Genomic DNA, 17,622 nt, shown 5'->3' on the forward strand with positions numbered 1-17,622 from the left:
AAAATTTAATGATGTCCCTCCCTTTTGCACTAAATGATGTCATTTTTTATATGGACCATCTTCCCCAGCCTGTTTCTGATACTATTAATATCCTCCTGCTGTTGGGTAAATATCAGATCCACTGAGAAAAATTGAGAAATTCTAAACCTTCTTTTCATTGGTTTATTAATGACTTTAAAACCTATTTTTCTTCTCTTAAAAAGATAAAAAAATGACAAACATGCCAAAAAATTGAGACTTGATTTCTCCAAACATCTGCTATTTTAAGTGCATTCACCTTTTTGTTTTTATTATTTCTATGGTTCTGTGTGATTTAAATGTTTGCTGAGATAAATCCCCTGTTAGTTGTTTTTCTTTTATTGTACTTGATCTTTATCTGTTCATGTTCATCTTTGCCATCCTCTCTGGGAGTATTTTTTTCATGTAAATGTTTTTGACTCAATAAAAAAAAAAATTCTGTTCCGTGCTTCTTGTTCGTTATGCTTAAATGTAAAAATATCTTCTTTGAATATAAACCCTTTAAAAGATAGACGTAATGATCTTTTTCTTGTTTTTATTTTTGTATATGTTTGAGCCGTTTCATAAACGGGGCCCCAGTGGCCTGTTTCAATAAGGAAGTTCAACCAGCTCTGAGTTAAAACTTGAACTCTGAGTTGACTTATCCTGAGATTGGAAACTCTGAGTTTTGGGTTTCAGAACAGCTGAAATGAGTTAGTTCAATCAACTCTAAATTGACTGACTCTGAGTTAAGCGCGTGCACCACAACTATAAAAAGCCATTATCAATGGAGCACAGATATTACGAGTCACCATGGCAACAGCGTCAGACAAAAAAAGGTGTGCATATTTCTCACCAGCAGAACTAGATGTGCTTATGCAAGCATATGCAGAATTTGAACATGTATTTAAAAAAAGAAGCAACACGGCTGCAGTGGCGAAGGAGAGAGAGTTAGCTTGGGTGAAAATAGCTGCTCGAGTCAATGCGTAAGTTTACATTTTAATTACTTTTATACAGTGTTGGGTGTAATGAATTAAGTTACTTAAGTCATATAAATACTGTAATTAAATTAAAGACTATAAAACAATAGTGGATTTAATATCAAATTTTAAAAGGTATATTTTGATTTGAACTTTCTCCCTCTAGTTACACACTTTGGTCAATTTAAGATTAATTCATGCAATTGAATATTGTTTATTTGAAAGCATTAGAAGTGCAGTTTCTTGTCTCTCCTTGTATTGTTCAAGTGGTTGAGGTTGATTTGGGATTTAGAAAGTAATTAATAAGTAAGTAAAACAAATTAGTAAGTAGACCAATACTTTCTAGAGACAGTAATTATTACATTAATCTAATTAGACTTGTTGAAGATAAAATTTGTAGTTAGTAATTAAGAACCATTTTAGAGTAACTTACCCAACTGTTATAATATCAGAGGTGAAACTGGAAGAACAGTATTTTATTAAACCTAATTTAGTTTTCATGGATAGGTGCAATCCTGCAGGCATCAAAAGAACATGGCAGCAGCTGAAAATGAAATATAAAAACATACTTCAAGCAGGTAAGCCTTGAGCACATCATGGGAGTAGAGTAGCTACCTGGCTTTACAAACAGGATCATCCATTAAAGGACATGCCATTTCATTCCCTTTGATGCGCTCTACGTGACTGAAATGTGTGCAATGAATACTGTATGTCCCCAAAGAATCAATGAGGTGTTTAAACACCACTTCCTCTTTAAAAAAGGGGAGGAGACCAAAATAAACTCTGGATTTTCTGAAGAAAACCTGCTCCCGACCAGGTTAGGTTCACAGAGTAAATTCCCATGGTAACTGACTCTGAGTATAAGTTATCTCTCTTTCAGAAACGGGATTGACTTACTCTGCTTTTTCAGGTTTAACTTACCTCCCTTTCTGAAACAGAAAACCCAGAGTTTCCCTCATTTCAGGGTTAACAAACTCAGAGTTTTCACTTAACCTCCTTTCTGAAACAGGCCCCTGGTCTAGCTCTTGCATTTAACAATTATTTCTAACTTGTATTTTCTCCTGAGAGCAACATTTTTTTTCAGACTTAGTCTGACCTATTTATTGATTCATTTGAGCATAAAATTATTTTCACACAGTCACAGTAAGAAACATTACACTGCCACCTCTACATTTGAAAAATAAACATAACTTTCCTTAATCACGATAAGTTAAAAGTTTAGTTTGGATTTTTCAAAATAGATTCAGCTATATTATTTATTAATAATGGTTTTTTTTTTTGCCTGAGTATCTTAAAGATAAGCTGGAGTGGAAGAATTAGATATGTTTGTTTTCATATAGGATGCATTTTTTTCAAATAAATCTTTATTTTTGCAGCTAATGTCTTTGTTAAAATACTTCATTTTCAAATGAGATCTGGTTTAATAAACCAAAAAGAATAGCATTTTACAAACACAGCAGCATTTAAAGTGTTTAAAAAAATTTGACTCAATTAGTTAAGCTACAAAATGTGACTTAAATAAAGAACAAGTTGCATAAGAATATTTCCCCTTTTCCCAATAGAAATAATTTCAGATCATATAGAATATTTAGCTTATTTAGTAAAGCTGCTGTTACATTAAGAGTTTATAGTTTCACATTGTTATGTTTGGCACCATTTTGTTCAACTTTCCAAATGCATTAATTTCACAATCAGGAGTTTTAAAGTTTTAAACATATTCTAAAACGTTAAAAACAAGCAAAGCTCCCGTGACTGAACTTCTGCAATTTGAAAAAGATTAAGGAATAAATTAAATTAGAGAAAGTTACCATAAGCATAGTTGAAATATTAAACAAGGCCAATCTGTAGAATAAAAACACATAAAAGCAACCAGAAAGCAACGGTCCGTTTCTCAAACAGCATCTTTCCATTATTAAACATCTTGGTCAGCGTAACGTGCTGCGTCACAGACCCGGTGCAGATTTCCAAAACACATGAATGTGACTCATCGGGCTGTGAGGAGCATCCCTATGATCTATAGATCTGCTCCATATCAGGACTTCCTGAGGAGCTCCTCCTCAGCCGGAGCAAAGAGCAGAACACGCCGGCTAGCAGTGAAGGACGCCTCCGCCGATCAGCACCGGTTCCCCTGCAGCTCATGGATGGCTTTGATAACCTCAGCGCTTCGGAGAAGGCGGAAGCCTCGGAGCTCCAGAAGATGATCGCGATAGAGCAGCAGAAGGCCCAGTTCCAGGCTCAGGTTGGTGGACATGCTGAGGGCCGCGCTGCCCTCTGGGGATAAACCGCTGATTACTGACGGCTTAATGCGGCATCTTCAAGCGTTTTCACTCATTGACAAACCCTATTAATAATGCTTTGATACTGTGTCATAGAATACTGACCCCTGCTGGACATTTAAAGACACTACAGGCAGCTAATGGGACAGAAGAAACTGAATGGATCAGTTAGTACCAGGGGCGGAGTTAGGAAATTAGGCGCCCTAGGCAAAGACAGGAGGGGGGGCTCTGAATGGAGAAGACAACACATAAAACAGACTCATTATAGAGATAGAGAAATGAGAAAAGAGCAGGAGGCGGGGTTACCAATCTACTCGCTCTGGAGAGCAGAGTTCGCTGCTTTTAGATGTTGTCTCCAAAGTCTCCAGTAGCAGAAAAAAGTCTCTAGATTTGGCGCTAGGAGCTTTTTAGAAATCAAAGTGCTAGAGGGGTCTGAAAAGTGGCTAAATATAGCGACTAAAGCGCTAAGTTGGCAACACTGCTCTTTGCATGGTTTGTTTTCAAATGGTTTGCTGCTGTCTGTTTGGACCTTTCTGAACATGTGCAGCAAATGGACTGATCAAATATGGTGGACACTGAAGGGGGGGGGCTGAGACACACTAATATTATCAGTGTTCGGATGGTAAATAACCCCCCCCCCGCTTAGTACAGTCATATCATTTAAGTTATTAGGTTATATTGTATTATTTAATATCTATGTTTAAATTGAAAATATCTTTGATATTTTTAGATGCAGCCAATAAATAATGGAAACATTTATCATGAGCTGAACATTTAGGGGAAAATGTGAATGAGGATGCTGGTGGACAAGGATTTTAAATAATATTTTTTAAACAATAAGTACATTAAAAACAGTAAATAAACTAAAAGTCAATTTGAAATTAACTTTAATTCAGATGAGTTCAGTGATAACAGAGAGGAAAAGGATGACAGCAGGAGAAATTAAAAAAACGTTCCCATTCCTTTTAGGCTCCAACATTCTTGATCATTTCAATGACAAACCGCAAGAGATGAGAACATTTTTTCTAGCAGATGCATCATGTTGACAGATACGATTTTAAACCCAGTTTAGTGAGTCAGTCAGTTAGAAACCACTCATGTATCGGTCACATGACTTTCTGGAATCGACGCGCGCACCGATGCAGCGATTTGCTCTATGGGCTCCATGGATGCACCAATGCTTCGCTGTAGCTGGACTCATCACTAGTACTAAATGAGATTAAATGTCTGTTCGTCACTAAGACCTTGTGGGTGTGCTGATCTCTTCCAGGTGCATAACTTCACCGACGTTTGCTGGGATAAGTGCGTGGACAGCCCGGGCTCCAAGCTGGACTACCGGACAGAGACATGTCTGCAGAACTGTGTGGAGAGGTTCATCGACACCACCCTGAGCATCACCAACCGCTTCACACAGATGGTGCAGAAAGGCACCCACTGACCGTGGACGAGAGGAGGCAGTGGGAGCCTCCGGCTGCTGCAGGAGGCCTGGGATGAAGCCTCCTGTTTCTGGAGGACCAGTGGGATGAAGAACCACCGTCTGTGTTCTGATGGGAGATTTCTGCATCCTGAAACAGGCTCTGAAACCAGAGCTACTAAAACATATTAAAGTCTTTAAATATTGTGTATTTTTTTCCTTTCCCAGGTGAGAGAGAGAGATATAAAGTAAATATCAGGAAAACGTAGCAGTTTATTTGACAGTTGACTCTGACTGCAGCAGCAGAAGGAACGGACACCTTTCAGTCATCCAGCAAACCCTAAACATACATCAAATTATTTCCTTCTATATTTATATACAAATGTAGACAGAAATAATTGCTAATTTTTAAATAAATGTATTGTAAATCAAAATTCAATCATTTAATGGTTTTAATATTCAAATCTTGTGTTGGATAAATAAAATTTGCATCTGCTTATTTCACTGTATTTTCATTTTATGGGTAAACTGAAGACCAAAGCTGTTCCGCCATGGCGTCTAAAAACAACTCCACTAATAATCCTTACCGTTTGGAACATAGATATAGATCACATAAATCTGTTTCACCAGCTGCCATTTTTTTTTTTTTACAGTTTTATTTAGGTCTGCAACTAATGATTATTTTGCTAATTGATTAATCTGTTTATTCTTTTTTCGATTAATAATCAGAAAGCCAAAGGTTCCTTAAAGCTACAGTGTGTAATAATTACAGGGATATGAAGTCAGAAATGGAATATATTATACATAACTATGTTATTTATCATCACCTATGAGCTCAGCCTTTTAACCATAATATTTGCGTTGCCTTAGAATTCGTTATTTATAATTACATAGGAGCGGGTCTCGCAGCCATGGAGGCAGACATCTTTGCGCTACGGCAAGCGCAGAGGCAACAAACTAGCGATTGCGAGATCGCCCATTACGCTTGAAAATAACTACGGCAAGTTGAGAGAGATGAACTGAGACGGTACTGAACAGTAGATGGCAGTATTATGCCTGAGAAGCGTTTAGTCTGCCTGAAACCAAAGAAGAAGAAGAAGCAGGTATACTGCGCCTCAGTAACAAGAAAGGTGAACAAGGCGGCAGGCGTGAGTGACTTTGCAAACTGTTTGGCACTGTGTGGCCAAACATCAGACGAATGGAGGATCATGCCTACTCTGTATCACAACGAAAAGCGGCGGACACCGAACCCCCGTCATCTAAGAAGCGGAAACACGACGAGAATAAACGCAAGAGTGACAAGAAACGACAAAAAACACGGATCAACATTGGCACGGCATTTACACGATGGAAGTCACTGATGGAGAAAAAAGGTTTTCAAAGTGACGCTCAAATCGCCAGTTTTCTGTTGGACAGGTAATTAATCCTACACACACAATTGTCTTTTTATACACGTAATACCCCACCCCCACATCCCGTTTCAACCAAACTATTGTCAAGATGTCTGGTAGCATTACCTAGATAAGGCCACAGCTTCATAAAATTACCACAGCTGAAAGTGGCGTGTGTGAGTGTGAGAGAGACAGATATATGAAGCTGCATATCAGCGAGCTACGGATATATACCTCGGTTACTTCTCTCCGGCTCCTTTGGAGATCTTCAAGCCTTTCCCCCTCTGCTCTAGTCACCCCGCTGGCACCTCTCCCTCGCCTGGCCCTGGCTGCACGCCCAACCTGGCCTCTCTGCCCTCTTCCTCGCCCTCTTCCTCTCCCTCTTCCTCGCCTTGTAATCCCCGTGCCACAAACAAGACTTGGACTCTGTAAACAGGGAATATATATTCTTCCAGCGAACACAATCTCGCTGTTAAACTAATGACTACAATTACTTCGTCTGTTTATATCACCATGCAAAGCAGCTCACCAAAACGTCACAACGACGTAGAAAAAATAACGGGTATATTTATTATCTTAAGTCTACATGAAATCTATACCCTACACAGACTAATGAAATACTATCTGTAAAATTATCTATGTAAACAAACCTCATCACTTGAGAAGGTAGGTGATGCGGACGTCGTGGCAGACATTTTGTCCCGTAACACTCACCGTACTGTTGGGGGCAGAAGCGGTGGGGGGGAGATGTTCATGTTCTTCTTTCTTCTTCTTATGGGGTTTTATGGCGGTTGGCAGACTTGTGAATTGTGCATTACCGCCACCAACTGATATGGAGTAAAGCAAGAAAACAGAAAACGATTCACCCCCCCCCCCCCCCCCAAAAAAAAAAAAAAAAAAAAAAAAAAAAAAAAAAAAAAAAAAAACCTGTGTAACTTAAACCAACATAATACTAAATCACATTTGCCCATATAATTTTTAATTTACTCTAGGTCATCTTAACTCTGCCAGTTTCTGATGGTCCCATCGGTCCTCCCATCATACTTCCAACCATCTCCCAGTTCAAATCTTTAATGTCCAGATATTTTTCTGCAGCCTTCACTATTATTTTGATTTTTTCCGTTTTTTTTTGTTGTCTGTGCAGTACAATTAATTACTTCTACCATGAAAAGAACAAAATTTGTCTTTTTAACAATAAGTGAGTCTTCATCAATTTTTTGATTCTCTAGAGGTTTGGAATTTGCCGTGTGTTGAACTGTAGGTTTGGGTTTTTCTGACTGAGATGGGATCCTTTTTGCAGCTTCAGCGTAGGTTATTCCGAGCTCAAATTTCATTTTTTTAATTTCCTCAGACCTTTTGCTTGCTTCACAGCCGCGATAGGCAGCAGTATGTTCTCCACCACAATTACAGCATTTTATTTTAGCTTCTTTTCCACATTTTCCGTACTCATGTTCTCCTGCACACCTTCCACACCTCTGTTTCCCTTTACAAACTGCTGCAATGTGACCGAATTTTTGGCATTTGAAACATCTCAATGGTGGAGGATTGTAGATTTTGACATTATAGCTTATGTAACCGATGAATACTTTGCTTGGTAATTGCTCTTCCTCAAATTTAATTAGCACTGATAAACTGTCAGATCTTTCTCCGTTTCTTGTTGTTTTTAACCGTTTTACTTCTTTTACTTTTGCACCGCTTATGTTTTCCAGAATCTCTTTTTCAGAAATTTTTAGAGGAACTCCTCCAATGACTCCCCTGCTGATCTTTTTGTTCTCCATTAGGCTGCACTGAACTCTTATCCCGTCAATTTTGTTGATCCGTATTGCTTTGCCTTGCTGGGCGCTGTCTCTGCAGTTAATTAGCAGGTCTCCACTGTACAGAATTCTGGCACCTCTGACTTCTCCGACAAGTTTATTGATGGTTTTTGTTAAGTGAACCGGATTCCAATTTGTAAAAGAGTCTGCCTGATTAACGACTTTGAATATGACTTTGAATTCATTTTGTTGTGCTGTGGAATGTATGGAATGATCATCACTGGATTGTTCTGAACTAGATTCCCCTTGAACTGATCTCTGTTTTTTCCGCTTTTTCTCATTTTTTGATGTTGCTATCTTCCAACCTTCATTGTCACTATTTCCCTCTTCCATCCCACAAGAATCGCTTCCTGTTTCCTCACTACTCACGGCCCAAGACATTTCTCCATAAGCAGCTTCAAAACACGCGCCATGCACCAAACGACCATCCACATGCCAAAGGGGTGTGACTCTTCTTCGACGTCTGGCGCCGAGATGTTCATGTTGCTGCAGTCTGACCGCTAGATGTCGCTGAAAATTACACACTGTAGCTTTAAAGAATATTTTTTACGTAATAGGCTATGTGCACGATGTTGCTACGCAACTTCCGCTAAGTAAAAGTGGTAAGGGCGAATACTTCCAGTTCGGCTGTTCACCCACGGCAAGCAATGGCATTCTACACTCGCTGCCTGCAGGACCTCCCAAGATTAACAATCAGCGACGTCCTCCGGTTTATACGGACTTTATCTTCTGCTCCACGGAGTAAAAAAGAAAAAGGCTTTAAGTTTTACGTTTCAAACTACATTGACAACTTTGAAGGTAAGTAATGCAGCAGTTGGTCACTGCTAAGCTAATGCTAACTGCTAACTACCGAGATCATTTTTTATACTGTACATACATATACTGTCTCGTTTTCACTTATATATGTTTTAACACAACTTCAAAGCCATTTTTCAGATCCTGTTTCAATGTTTTAACCACAGTTTCCAACAAAGACTCGTCAGGGAGAGTGAGCGTCAGGGCGGTCTGTTACAGATCGATGCGCAAAAATGATAAGCCTCATGAACTCAGAGTAGGGTGAAATCACAAAAAATGCTTGTTATATACAAAAAGGACTATATTTTGGGGGTCTTATGTAGCTCGTGTGCAGCAGAAGTTGTAAGTATTTCTAGCTGTTGTGTGTTGAAGTGGTAGTAACAGTGGTTTTTCCCTCTGGGATTAATAAAGTATGTCTGACAGCACACATATAAATTAGCTAACTTTAGCATTAGTTTAGCTACACGAGAGCCCCAGAAGCTAGTTTGTTATGACTATAGATTTTCGTTATATTGTAAGTTCAAATATATATGACTTTGTTAATGCTAAGGCCAGTTCCTAGGCCTGTTCATTCTGCTCTTTTGCTTCTTTTTACTTCATTTAAAGATTGGAACACAGTGCAGTTTCCTATGTGAGTGACGTCTGTTGTTTACGTTGCGTGTGTTTGGTTGGCAATTATATGTTCAGAAATGTGCATCTTAAGGGATAACGTCAGGTAAGGATTACTTTTTGTAAACAAAGTTTCTTCATTGTACTATTACTTATTAAAAATTAGCATTCTGCCTACCAAAGTCACTCGAATAAGCCTGCTCAAAGTTGTGGTTTTAGACGCTTTGTGATGCATTAAAAAAGCTTGAAATTGATTAAAAACATTGATCAGCAAAAGCGCATTGTGGTGCAAATATAGTTCTAACTCTGTAGTCAACTGCCAGCTTTTATTTGCATCTTTGCAAATAGTTATGAAAAACAAATTGGAATGTCATCCCATTCAATTCATCTTTAACAACACACCTGAGCATAAATAAGCCATAGTAAAAAAAAAAAGAAGTCCTGCACTTTCTTCCAGTCTTTTTTCCACTTGTCAGCACTTTCTGCTTGCTAAACAATTATGATATAACCGTTGCATAGTTTGACAGCTTATTTTTTATTTAGATTACATTTGAGGACTGTTCCCCGGTGGAGATCACAGAAGTTGGGTGTTCCTGTGTGGCTGGTACAGTGCTGTGCAACCACGGTGTTGCATTACTTTACCAAACTGCACACTACTGTGCTCTGAATTTGACTTCAGTGCCACCAGTACTAAGCTGTACGGAAACTGAACAGAGCTGGCACAAACCAAGGACCATGGTAAGTGAATCACAATAAAATGCTTTGTGTAACACACCCTACAATTCTATTTAAAACAACATAGTGACCCGTAAATCCATATAGACATGTTATCTGGACAACAGATTCTTGCTGATCTATAAAACGTTGATATTACATCACCACCATGAATACATGAACATTTAAACAAATAAGTCAGTAATGTTTTTTTTTATTCATGCCTAAGTACATGGATAATTAATATATACATTTGATATTCTACATTTACATTGTGTACCTTTCTGTGTGTGTTATCACTGTTATTATTTTTAAGCATTTAATTTAATTATTTTACAGGGTGTGAAACTAGGCCGTGTGCGTGACATGGTTTTTAAGTCTGCAAGACCAAAACAGCAGCGCACGGTCGGAAATGGTGTAAGGTAATTATTTTTTATGTAATTACTTATATTGAAGGTTGAAATAACTGAATGTTTTTTGAATACCTATTTTGAGTGACAGGATTTAATATGATTTTTTTTTTTCTTTTGAAGGAGCAAACGTTACAGGGCAGTGCGAGGTGACACACCAGACCCTGATGTTCTCAGGGTAGCAGAGGTGTACCAGGACTTTCCAGCTGACCTTGCACCTCTCATTACTACGATGGCAATTAGTGCTGATGTGCCTTTAGTGGATTCAGCCTTTGGTAAGGTACAGGAAGGCAGTCCATTAGCTTTCCAGCATCCACTACCGGTCAGCCGGATAATAATTCGTCATGTGGATTCCCCTACACCGCTGTCACTGCCTCTTGACCACTATAATCTTGAGCCCACCTGTGTCCAGTTTGTCTGCAGCCAGCAGCAACAGAACAGCTTCAACTGGAGTGTCTTGCGACAACGCTGGAACAGTCCCGTGAAATTGAAATTGCCACCAGGGAGCAGAACGCAACAGTCCAATGGCATAATATCCGGAGGCCCCGCATTACTTCTTCTCGGTTCCGGGAAGTCTGCCATGTGAGAGGAGCTACGTCTACTTTGAGCTTAGCGCAGCGGATCAAGAAGGGTACAGCAGCCACAGCCGCCATGAAAAGGGGCTTAGCACTTGAACCTTCGGCTATCCAAGAATACTGTAGGATCAAAAACACAAAATTTTGGCCCTGTGGGTTCGTCATTCACCCTGATGCCCCATGGTTGGGCTCTTCTCCTGATGGTGTGGTTTTTGACCCGACAGAGAGGCCAACATTTGGTTTGTTGGAGATAAAATGTCCCAATACAAAAAGTTATGTGGATTGTCGCTATTTAAAAAAGTGCAATGACACAATGAAGCTTGCGTCAAGTCACAGCTACTACTGGCAGGTGCAAGGGCAGCTTCTAATCACAGGCATGGAGTGGTGTGATTTTGTCATATATGCAGAGGATGACATTCTTGTCCAACGCATTTATAGAGATCCAAGTGTATGTGAAACAATTAGGGCAAAGGTTGACCATTTTTTCTTTTATGTCTACAGGTGCTGGTCATAAAATTAGAATATCATGAAAAAGTAGATTGATTTCAGTAATTCCATTTAAAAAGTGAAACTTGTATATTATATTCATACATTACATACAAACTCATATATTTCAGATGTTTATTTTGTTTAATTTTGATGATTACAAATGACAACAAATGAAAATCTCAAATTCATCATATCAGAAAATTAGAATATTGTGAAAAGGTTCAAAATTGATGGCCCCTGGTGCCACACTCTAATCAGCTAATTAACTCAAACCACCTGCAAAAGCCTTTAAATGGTCTTTCAGTCTAGTTCTATAGGCTACACAATCATGGGGAAGACTGCTGACTTGACAGTTGTCCAAAAGACGACCATCGACACCTTGCACAAGGAGGGCAAGACACAAAAGGTCATCGCTAAAGAGGCTGGCTGTTCACAGAGCTCAGTGTCCAAGCACATTAATAGAGAGGCGAAGGGAAGGAAAAGATGTGGTCGAAAAAAGTGTACAAGCAAGAGAGATAACCGCACCCTGGAGAGGATTGTGAAACAAAACCCCTTCAAAAATGTGGGGGAGATTCACAAAGAGTGGACTGCAGCTGGAGTGAGTGCTTCAAGAACCACCACACACAGACGTATGAAAGACATGGGTTTCTGCTGTCGCATTCCTTGTGTCAAGCCACTCTTGAACCACAGACAGCGTCAGAAGCGTCTTGCCTGGGCTAAAGAGAAACAGGACTGGACTGCTGGTGAGTGGTCCAAAGTCATGTTCTCTGATGAAAGTAAATTTTGCATTTCCTTTGGAAATCAAGGTCCCAGAGTTTGGAGGAAAAGAAGAGAGGCACTTCATCCACGTTGCTTGAAGTCCAGTGTAAAGTTTCCACAGTCAGTGATGGTTTGGGGTGCCATGTCATCTGCTGGTGTTGGTCCATTGTGTTTTCTGAGGTCCAGGGTCAACGCAGCCACATACCAGGAAGTTTTAGAGCACTTCATGCTTCCTGCAGCTGACCAACTTTTTGGAGATGCAGATTTCATTTTCCAACAGGACTTGGCACCTGCACACAGTGCCAAAGCTACCAGTACCTGGTTGAAGGACCATGGTATCCCTGTTCTTAATTGGCCAGCAAACTCTCCTGACCTTAACCCCATAGAAAATCTATGGGGTATTGTGAAGAAGAAGATGCAATACACCAGACCCAACAATTCAGAAGAGCTAAAAGCCACTATTAGAGCAACCTGGGCTATCATAACACCTGAGCAGTGCCACAGACTGATCGACTCCATGCCACGCCGCATTGCTGCAGTAATACAGGCCAAAGGAGGCCCAACTAAATACTGAGTGCTGTACATGCTGATACTTTTCATGTTCATACTTTTCAGTTGGCCAACATTTCTATAAATCCTTTGTTTTTATTGGTCTTCAGCAATATTCTAATTTTCTGATATGATGAATTTGAGATTTTCATTTGTTGTCATTTGTAATCATCAAAATTAAACAAAATAAACATCTGAAATATATGAGTTTGTATGTAATGTATGATTATAATATACAAGTTTCACTTTTTAAATGGAATTACTGAAATCAATCTACTTTTTCATGATATTCTAATTTTATGACCAGCACCTGTACTTTTCCAATTTGTAGTTTATAAAATGTCATGGTTGCAGGTCAAACAAATTTTGGCTTGTTTGACCATGTTTTTTGTGTACAGATTAGTAATGATTTAGTTAACCAATTTACTTCTGTTCTGAATGCTTTCCACCATATGCCATGTTGTGGATTAAGTAGCTTTAATAGCACAATAAAAGTTTGTTGTTTGAGTATTACAGTTTGTTTATTGATATAAATTTCCCCCAAAAGTTTTTTAATGGAAACAGTGATTAAGAAATATTTGTTTTATAAAATATTTTATTTTTGGCCTTCACAAACAAGTAGCACACTTTACAAGGCAAAAACAAGTACTTCAAAACGGTATCCTGTGAGGGGAAAAAAAACCATCTCATAAATTGAGGTGACTAGCTCATTCCTGTGAGAAGTTGAGTGTTTCAGAAATAACCACAATTCTCAATTCAGTCACTAGGGGGCAGTGAACATGAGACAGGGGAACGTTCATTATGTTCACATTTTAATAATTTAATAACAACTACATTAGTTTGTGGAAAATCGACTAAGCTAACTAAAAATTGATTAAAATAGTCTAAAAGATTACTAAACCAGATCAAACAACTGTGAAACTATAGATATTTTAGCAAGTTGCCCAAGCCTTCACAAGCGGCCCATTTTGATAATTTACCAGGTAACAAGCCACATTGAACAGTTCATCAATGATCCCACATGCAGCCAGTGGGATAACGCCATCAAAAAATTTGTTCTCCTTCACTCTCCGGATGCAGCGCTCTACATGGATCCTCAAGCGAGCAATGTTTTGGGTCTGAAGGACATCATGTGGGTTCATCTGCCTTTTCCCGGAGCGGAAAGTTGGTCTGTAGACCTTGCAGGGGGCCAAATTGTCAACTAGAAATCCCCTGTCAACCATTATCGCCATGTCAGGCTCTAGTACACTGATGATGCCAGATTGTTTGAAGATCTCGCGATCACTCATTGATCCAGCGTAAAGGGCAGAGACAAATGTGATGGCACCATGAGGTGCTATGCCAATCATGGCCTTCAGTGTGGAGTGGGATTTGTATGTTGAAAACACCTCACTCTGCAACATGAGGTCTGATGGTGTCTGGCAGTAAATTTCAGTGCAATCAAGCACTACTTGGGTGTCTGGAAACAATGCAAACTCCACAGGAAGTCTAGCACGCATCACTTCACGAGGCAACCAGAGGCGTTGGCGTCCAAGCAGATCGTACAAGAAGTTGGCCCATGTGGTAATGATCCTGCTCACTGTCGTTCGGTGAATGCCAAACCTTTCACCGAGATCTCTGTGTGTAGAGCCAACGGCCAGGTACATCAGGAAAAGAAACAGCTCATCTATAGGAGGAAGTTTCTTTGAAAGAAGAATAGACAATTAAATACTATTAATTCTGTGTGTGTGTATTATATATATCATATATACATATATGTACCATATATATATATATATATATATCATATATATATCATATATATATGTCATATATATATATCATATATATATATCTATATATATATATATATCATATATATATATATCTATATATATATATATCATATATATATATATCTATATATATATATATATCATATATATATATATATATATATCATATATATATATATATATATATATATATATCATATATATATATATATATATATATATATATATCTACAGATATCTCTATATGATATAGATATTTATATCTATATCATATAGATATTTATATCTATATCATATAGACATATCTGTATCTATATAAAGATACAGATATCTATAGATATAGCTATATCTATAGATATCATATAGATATATCTTTATCCATAGATAGATATAGATATCTATATCATATAGAGATATCTATCTATATCATATAGAGATATCTATCTATATCATATAGATATATCTTTATCCATAGATAGATATATCTATATGATATAGATATCTATATGATATATATAGATAGATATACAGGTGCTGGTCATAAAATTAGAATATCATGAAAAAGTAGATTGATTTCAGTAATTCCATTTAAAAAGTGAAACTTGTATATTATATTCATACATTACATACAAACTCATATATTTCAGATGTTTATTTTGTTTAATTTTGATGATTACAAATGACAACAAATGAAAATCTCAAATTCATCATATCAGAAAATTAGAATATTGTGAAAAGGTTCAAAATTGATGGCCCCTGGTGCCACACTCTAATCAGCTAATTAACTCAAACCACCTGCAAAAGCCTTTAAATGGTCTTTCAGTCTAGTTCTATAGGCTACACAATCATGGGGAAGACTGCTGACTTGACAGTTGTCCAAAAGACGACCATCGACACCTTGCACAAGGAGGGCAAGACACAAAAGGTCATCGCTAAAGAGGCTGGCTGTTCACAGAGCTCAGTGTCCAAGCACATTAATAGAGAGGCGAAGGGAAGGAAAAGATGTGGTCGAAAAAAGTGTACAAGCAAGAGAGATAACCGCACCCTGGAGAGGATTGTGAAACAAAACCCATTCAAAAATGTGGGGGAGATTCACAAAGAGTGGACTGCAGCTGGAGTGAGTGCTTCAAGAACCACCACACACAGACGTATGAAAGACATGGGTTTCTGCTGTCGCATTCCTTGTGTCAAGCCACTCTTGAACCACAGACAGCGTCAGAAGCGTCTTGCCTGGGCTAAAGAGAAACAGGACTGGACTGCTGGTGAGTGGTCCAAAGTCATGTTCTCTGATGAAAGTAAATTTTGCATTTCCTTTGGAAATCAAGGTCCCAGAGTTTGGAGGAAAAGAAGAGAGGCACTTCATCCACGTTGCTTGAAGTCCAGTGTAAAGTTTCCACAGTCAGTGATGGTTTGGGGTGCCATGTCATCTGCTGGTGTTGGTCCATTGTGTTTTCTGAGGTCCAGGGTCAACGCAGCCACATACCAGGAAGTTTTAGAGCACTTCATGCTTCCTGCAGCTGACCAACTTTTTGGAGATGCAGATTTCATTTTCCAACAGGACTTGGCACCTGCACACAGTGCCAAAGCTACCAGTACCTGGTTGAAGGACCATGGTATCCCTGTTCTTAATTGGCCAGCAAACTCTCCTGACCTTAACCCCATAGAAAATCTATGGGGTATTGTGAAGAAGAAGATGCAATACACCAGACCCAACAATTCAGAAGAGCTAAAAGCCACTATTAGAGCAACCTGGGCTATCATAACACCTGAGCAGTGCCACAGACTGATCGACTCCATGCCACGCCGCATTGCTGCAGTAATACAGGCCAAAGGAGGCCCAACTAAATACTGAGTGCTGTACATGCTCATACTTTTCATGTTCATACTTTTCAGTTGGCCAACATTTCTATAAATCCTTTGTTTTTATTGGTCTTCAGTAATATTCTAATTTTCTGATATGATGAATTTGAGATTTTCATTTGTTGTCATTTGTAATCATCAAAATTAAACAAAATAAACATCTGAAATATATTAGTTTGTATGTAATGTATGAATATAATATACAAGTTTCACTTTTTAAATGGAATTACTGAAATCAATCTACTTTTTCATGATATTCTAATTTTATGACCAGCACCTGTATATTTATGACTGTCGTAGATTCATACCGTGGATGTGGGAAATCTTTCTGAGCTAGCTGTTGAGGACTTGGTGTTGGTGACACGGATCATCTTTGTCATCACAGCAGGCTCCACCAGCTTCCAAAAATACTGGAAATGTCGGTATGAGGCAAACCTGTTGATATGGTTTTAGAAAAAAATATATTTGACAAATACTGCATAATTGTTGTCATTATCTCCAACTGTAAACCAAATGTTAAACTGAATAACGCAGAGATCTGTTCTAAAGCAATGTGTATCATTTTAATCCCAATTTAATATCACTGCCCCATTTAATTTTAACAAGTTGTAATGTAAACAATGGAGTGTTAACGAGAAGAAAACTCAGTGATGCGCGTCCGTTTTATAATATTTCTGTATTTACTGCACTGGTAAAGCAATAAAGAAATTATAGTTTATACAGTGCATGTAGCATAAAGAGGAACAACAATGATAACACATACTAACCTGGTATAATGCCGAATGTCGTCGTCTGAGCATTTAAAACGTTCCAGACAGAAACGAGTCCGCAGTTGCAGCCGCTGAACTTCATGCTGCAACATCTGAACTTGTTTTTGCAGGGCCTCGTTTTGCATCACTAGCTCGTTGATCCTAACTCCACTTGCAGGTGAAACACAGTAATCGTGTTCAGGAGCCACAAACACCATCTCCGAACAGTCCACAGTCGGCGCTGCAGCAGCGGGGCTTGTCGCCTCTTCCTCCCTGGGTCTACGTTCCCACACACTGGGTCTTGGCACGGGCAAAGAGTAGTTATTCCATTCAAATAAAACGGGAATAGCACCCTTTTTTAAGCACCTCTTTCCCCTTGGTGTCTCTAACAGATCATCAGGCAGGAAATGTCGACTGCATACCCGTGTCTCTCTACGGGGACTGAAATCTTGCCTCCGAATTTTGG

General features: G+C 38.7%; 2 protein-coding genes and 1 long non-coding RNA gene across 3 annotated transcripts; 2 read left to right on the top strand and 1 right to left on the bottom strand.

Annotated features, from left to right (window-relative positions):
• The first annotated feature begins 3,011 nt into the window (after positions 1-3,011).
• Positions 3,012-5,166, top strand: timm8b (translocase of inner mitochondrial membrane 8 homolog B (yeast)). Its single transcript, XM_038298192.1, has 2 exons — positions 3,012-3,216; positions 4,524-5,166. Exons 1-2 carry the CDS (start codon positions 3,115-3,117, stop codon positions 4,689-4,691), a joined length of 270 nt encoding a protein of 89 aa, XP_038154120.1. The 5' UTR covers positions 3,012-3,114; the 3' UTR covers positions 4,692-5,166.
• A 3,337-nt stretch (positions 5,167-8,503) lies between these two features.
• LOC119791855 lies at positions 8,504-10,830 on the top strand. Its single transcript, XR_005281908.1, has 4 exons — positions 8,504-8,670; positions 9,820-10,014; positions 10,330-10,412; positions 10,524-10,830. It is a non-coding gene; the product is annotated as an uncharacterized LOC119791855 (long non-coding RNA).
• A 2,652-nt stretch (positions 10,831-13,482) lies between these two features.
• Positions 13,483-17,622, bottom strand: LOC119791856. The gene is made up of 3 exons (XM_038298195.1): positions 17,175-17,622; positions 16,716-16,842; positions 13,483-14,454 (listed from the first exon to the last, which is right to left on the bottom strand). Exons 1-3 carry the CDS (start codon positions 17,372-17,374, stop codon positions 13,705-13,707), a joined length of 1,077 nt encoding a protein of 358 aa, XP_038154123.1. The 5' UTR covers positions 17,375-17,622; the 3' UTR covers positions 13,483-13,704.

The sequence above is a fragment of the Cyprinodon tularosa genome, unplaced genomic scaffold (genome assembly GCF_016077235.1).
Source record: "Cyprinodon tularosa strain WSP-4 unplaced genomic scaffold, ASM1607723v1 ctg401, whole genome shotgun sequence".
Taxonomy (NCBI): domain Eukaryota; kingdom Metazoa; phylum Chordata; class Actinopteri; order Cyprinodontiformes; family Cyprinodontidae; genus Cyprinodon; species Cyprinodon tularosa.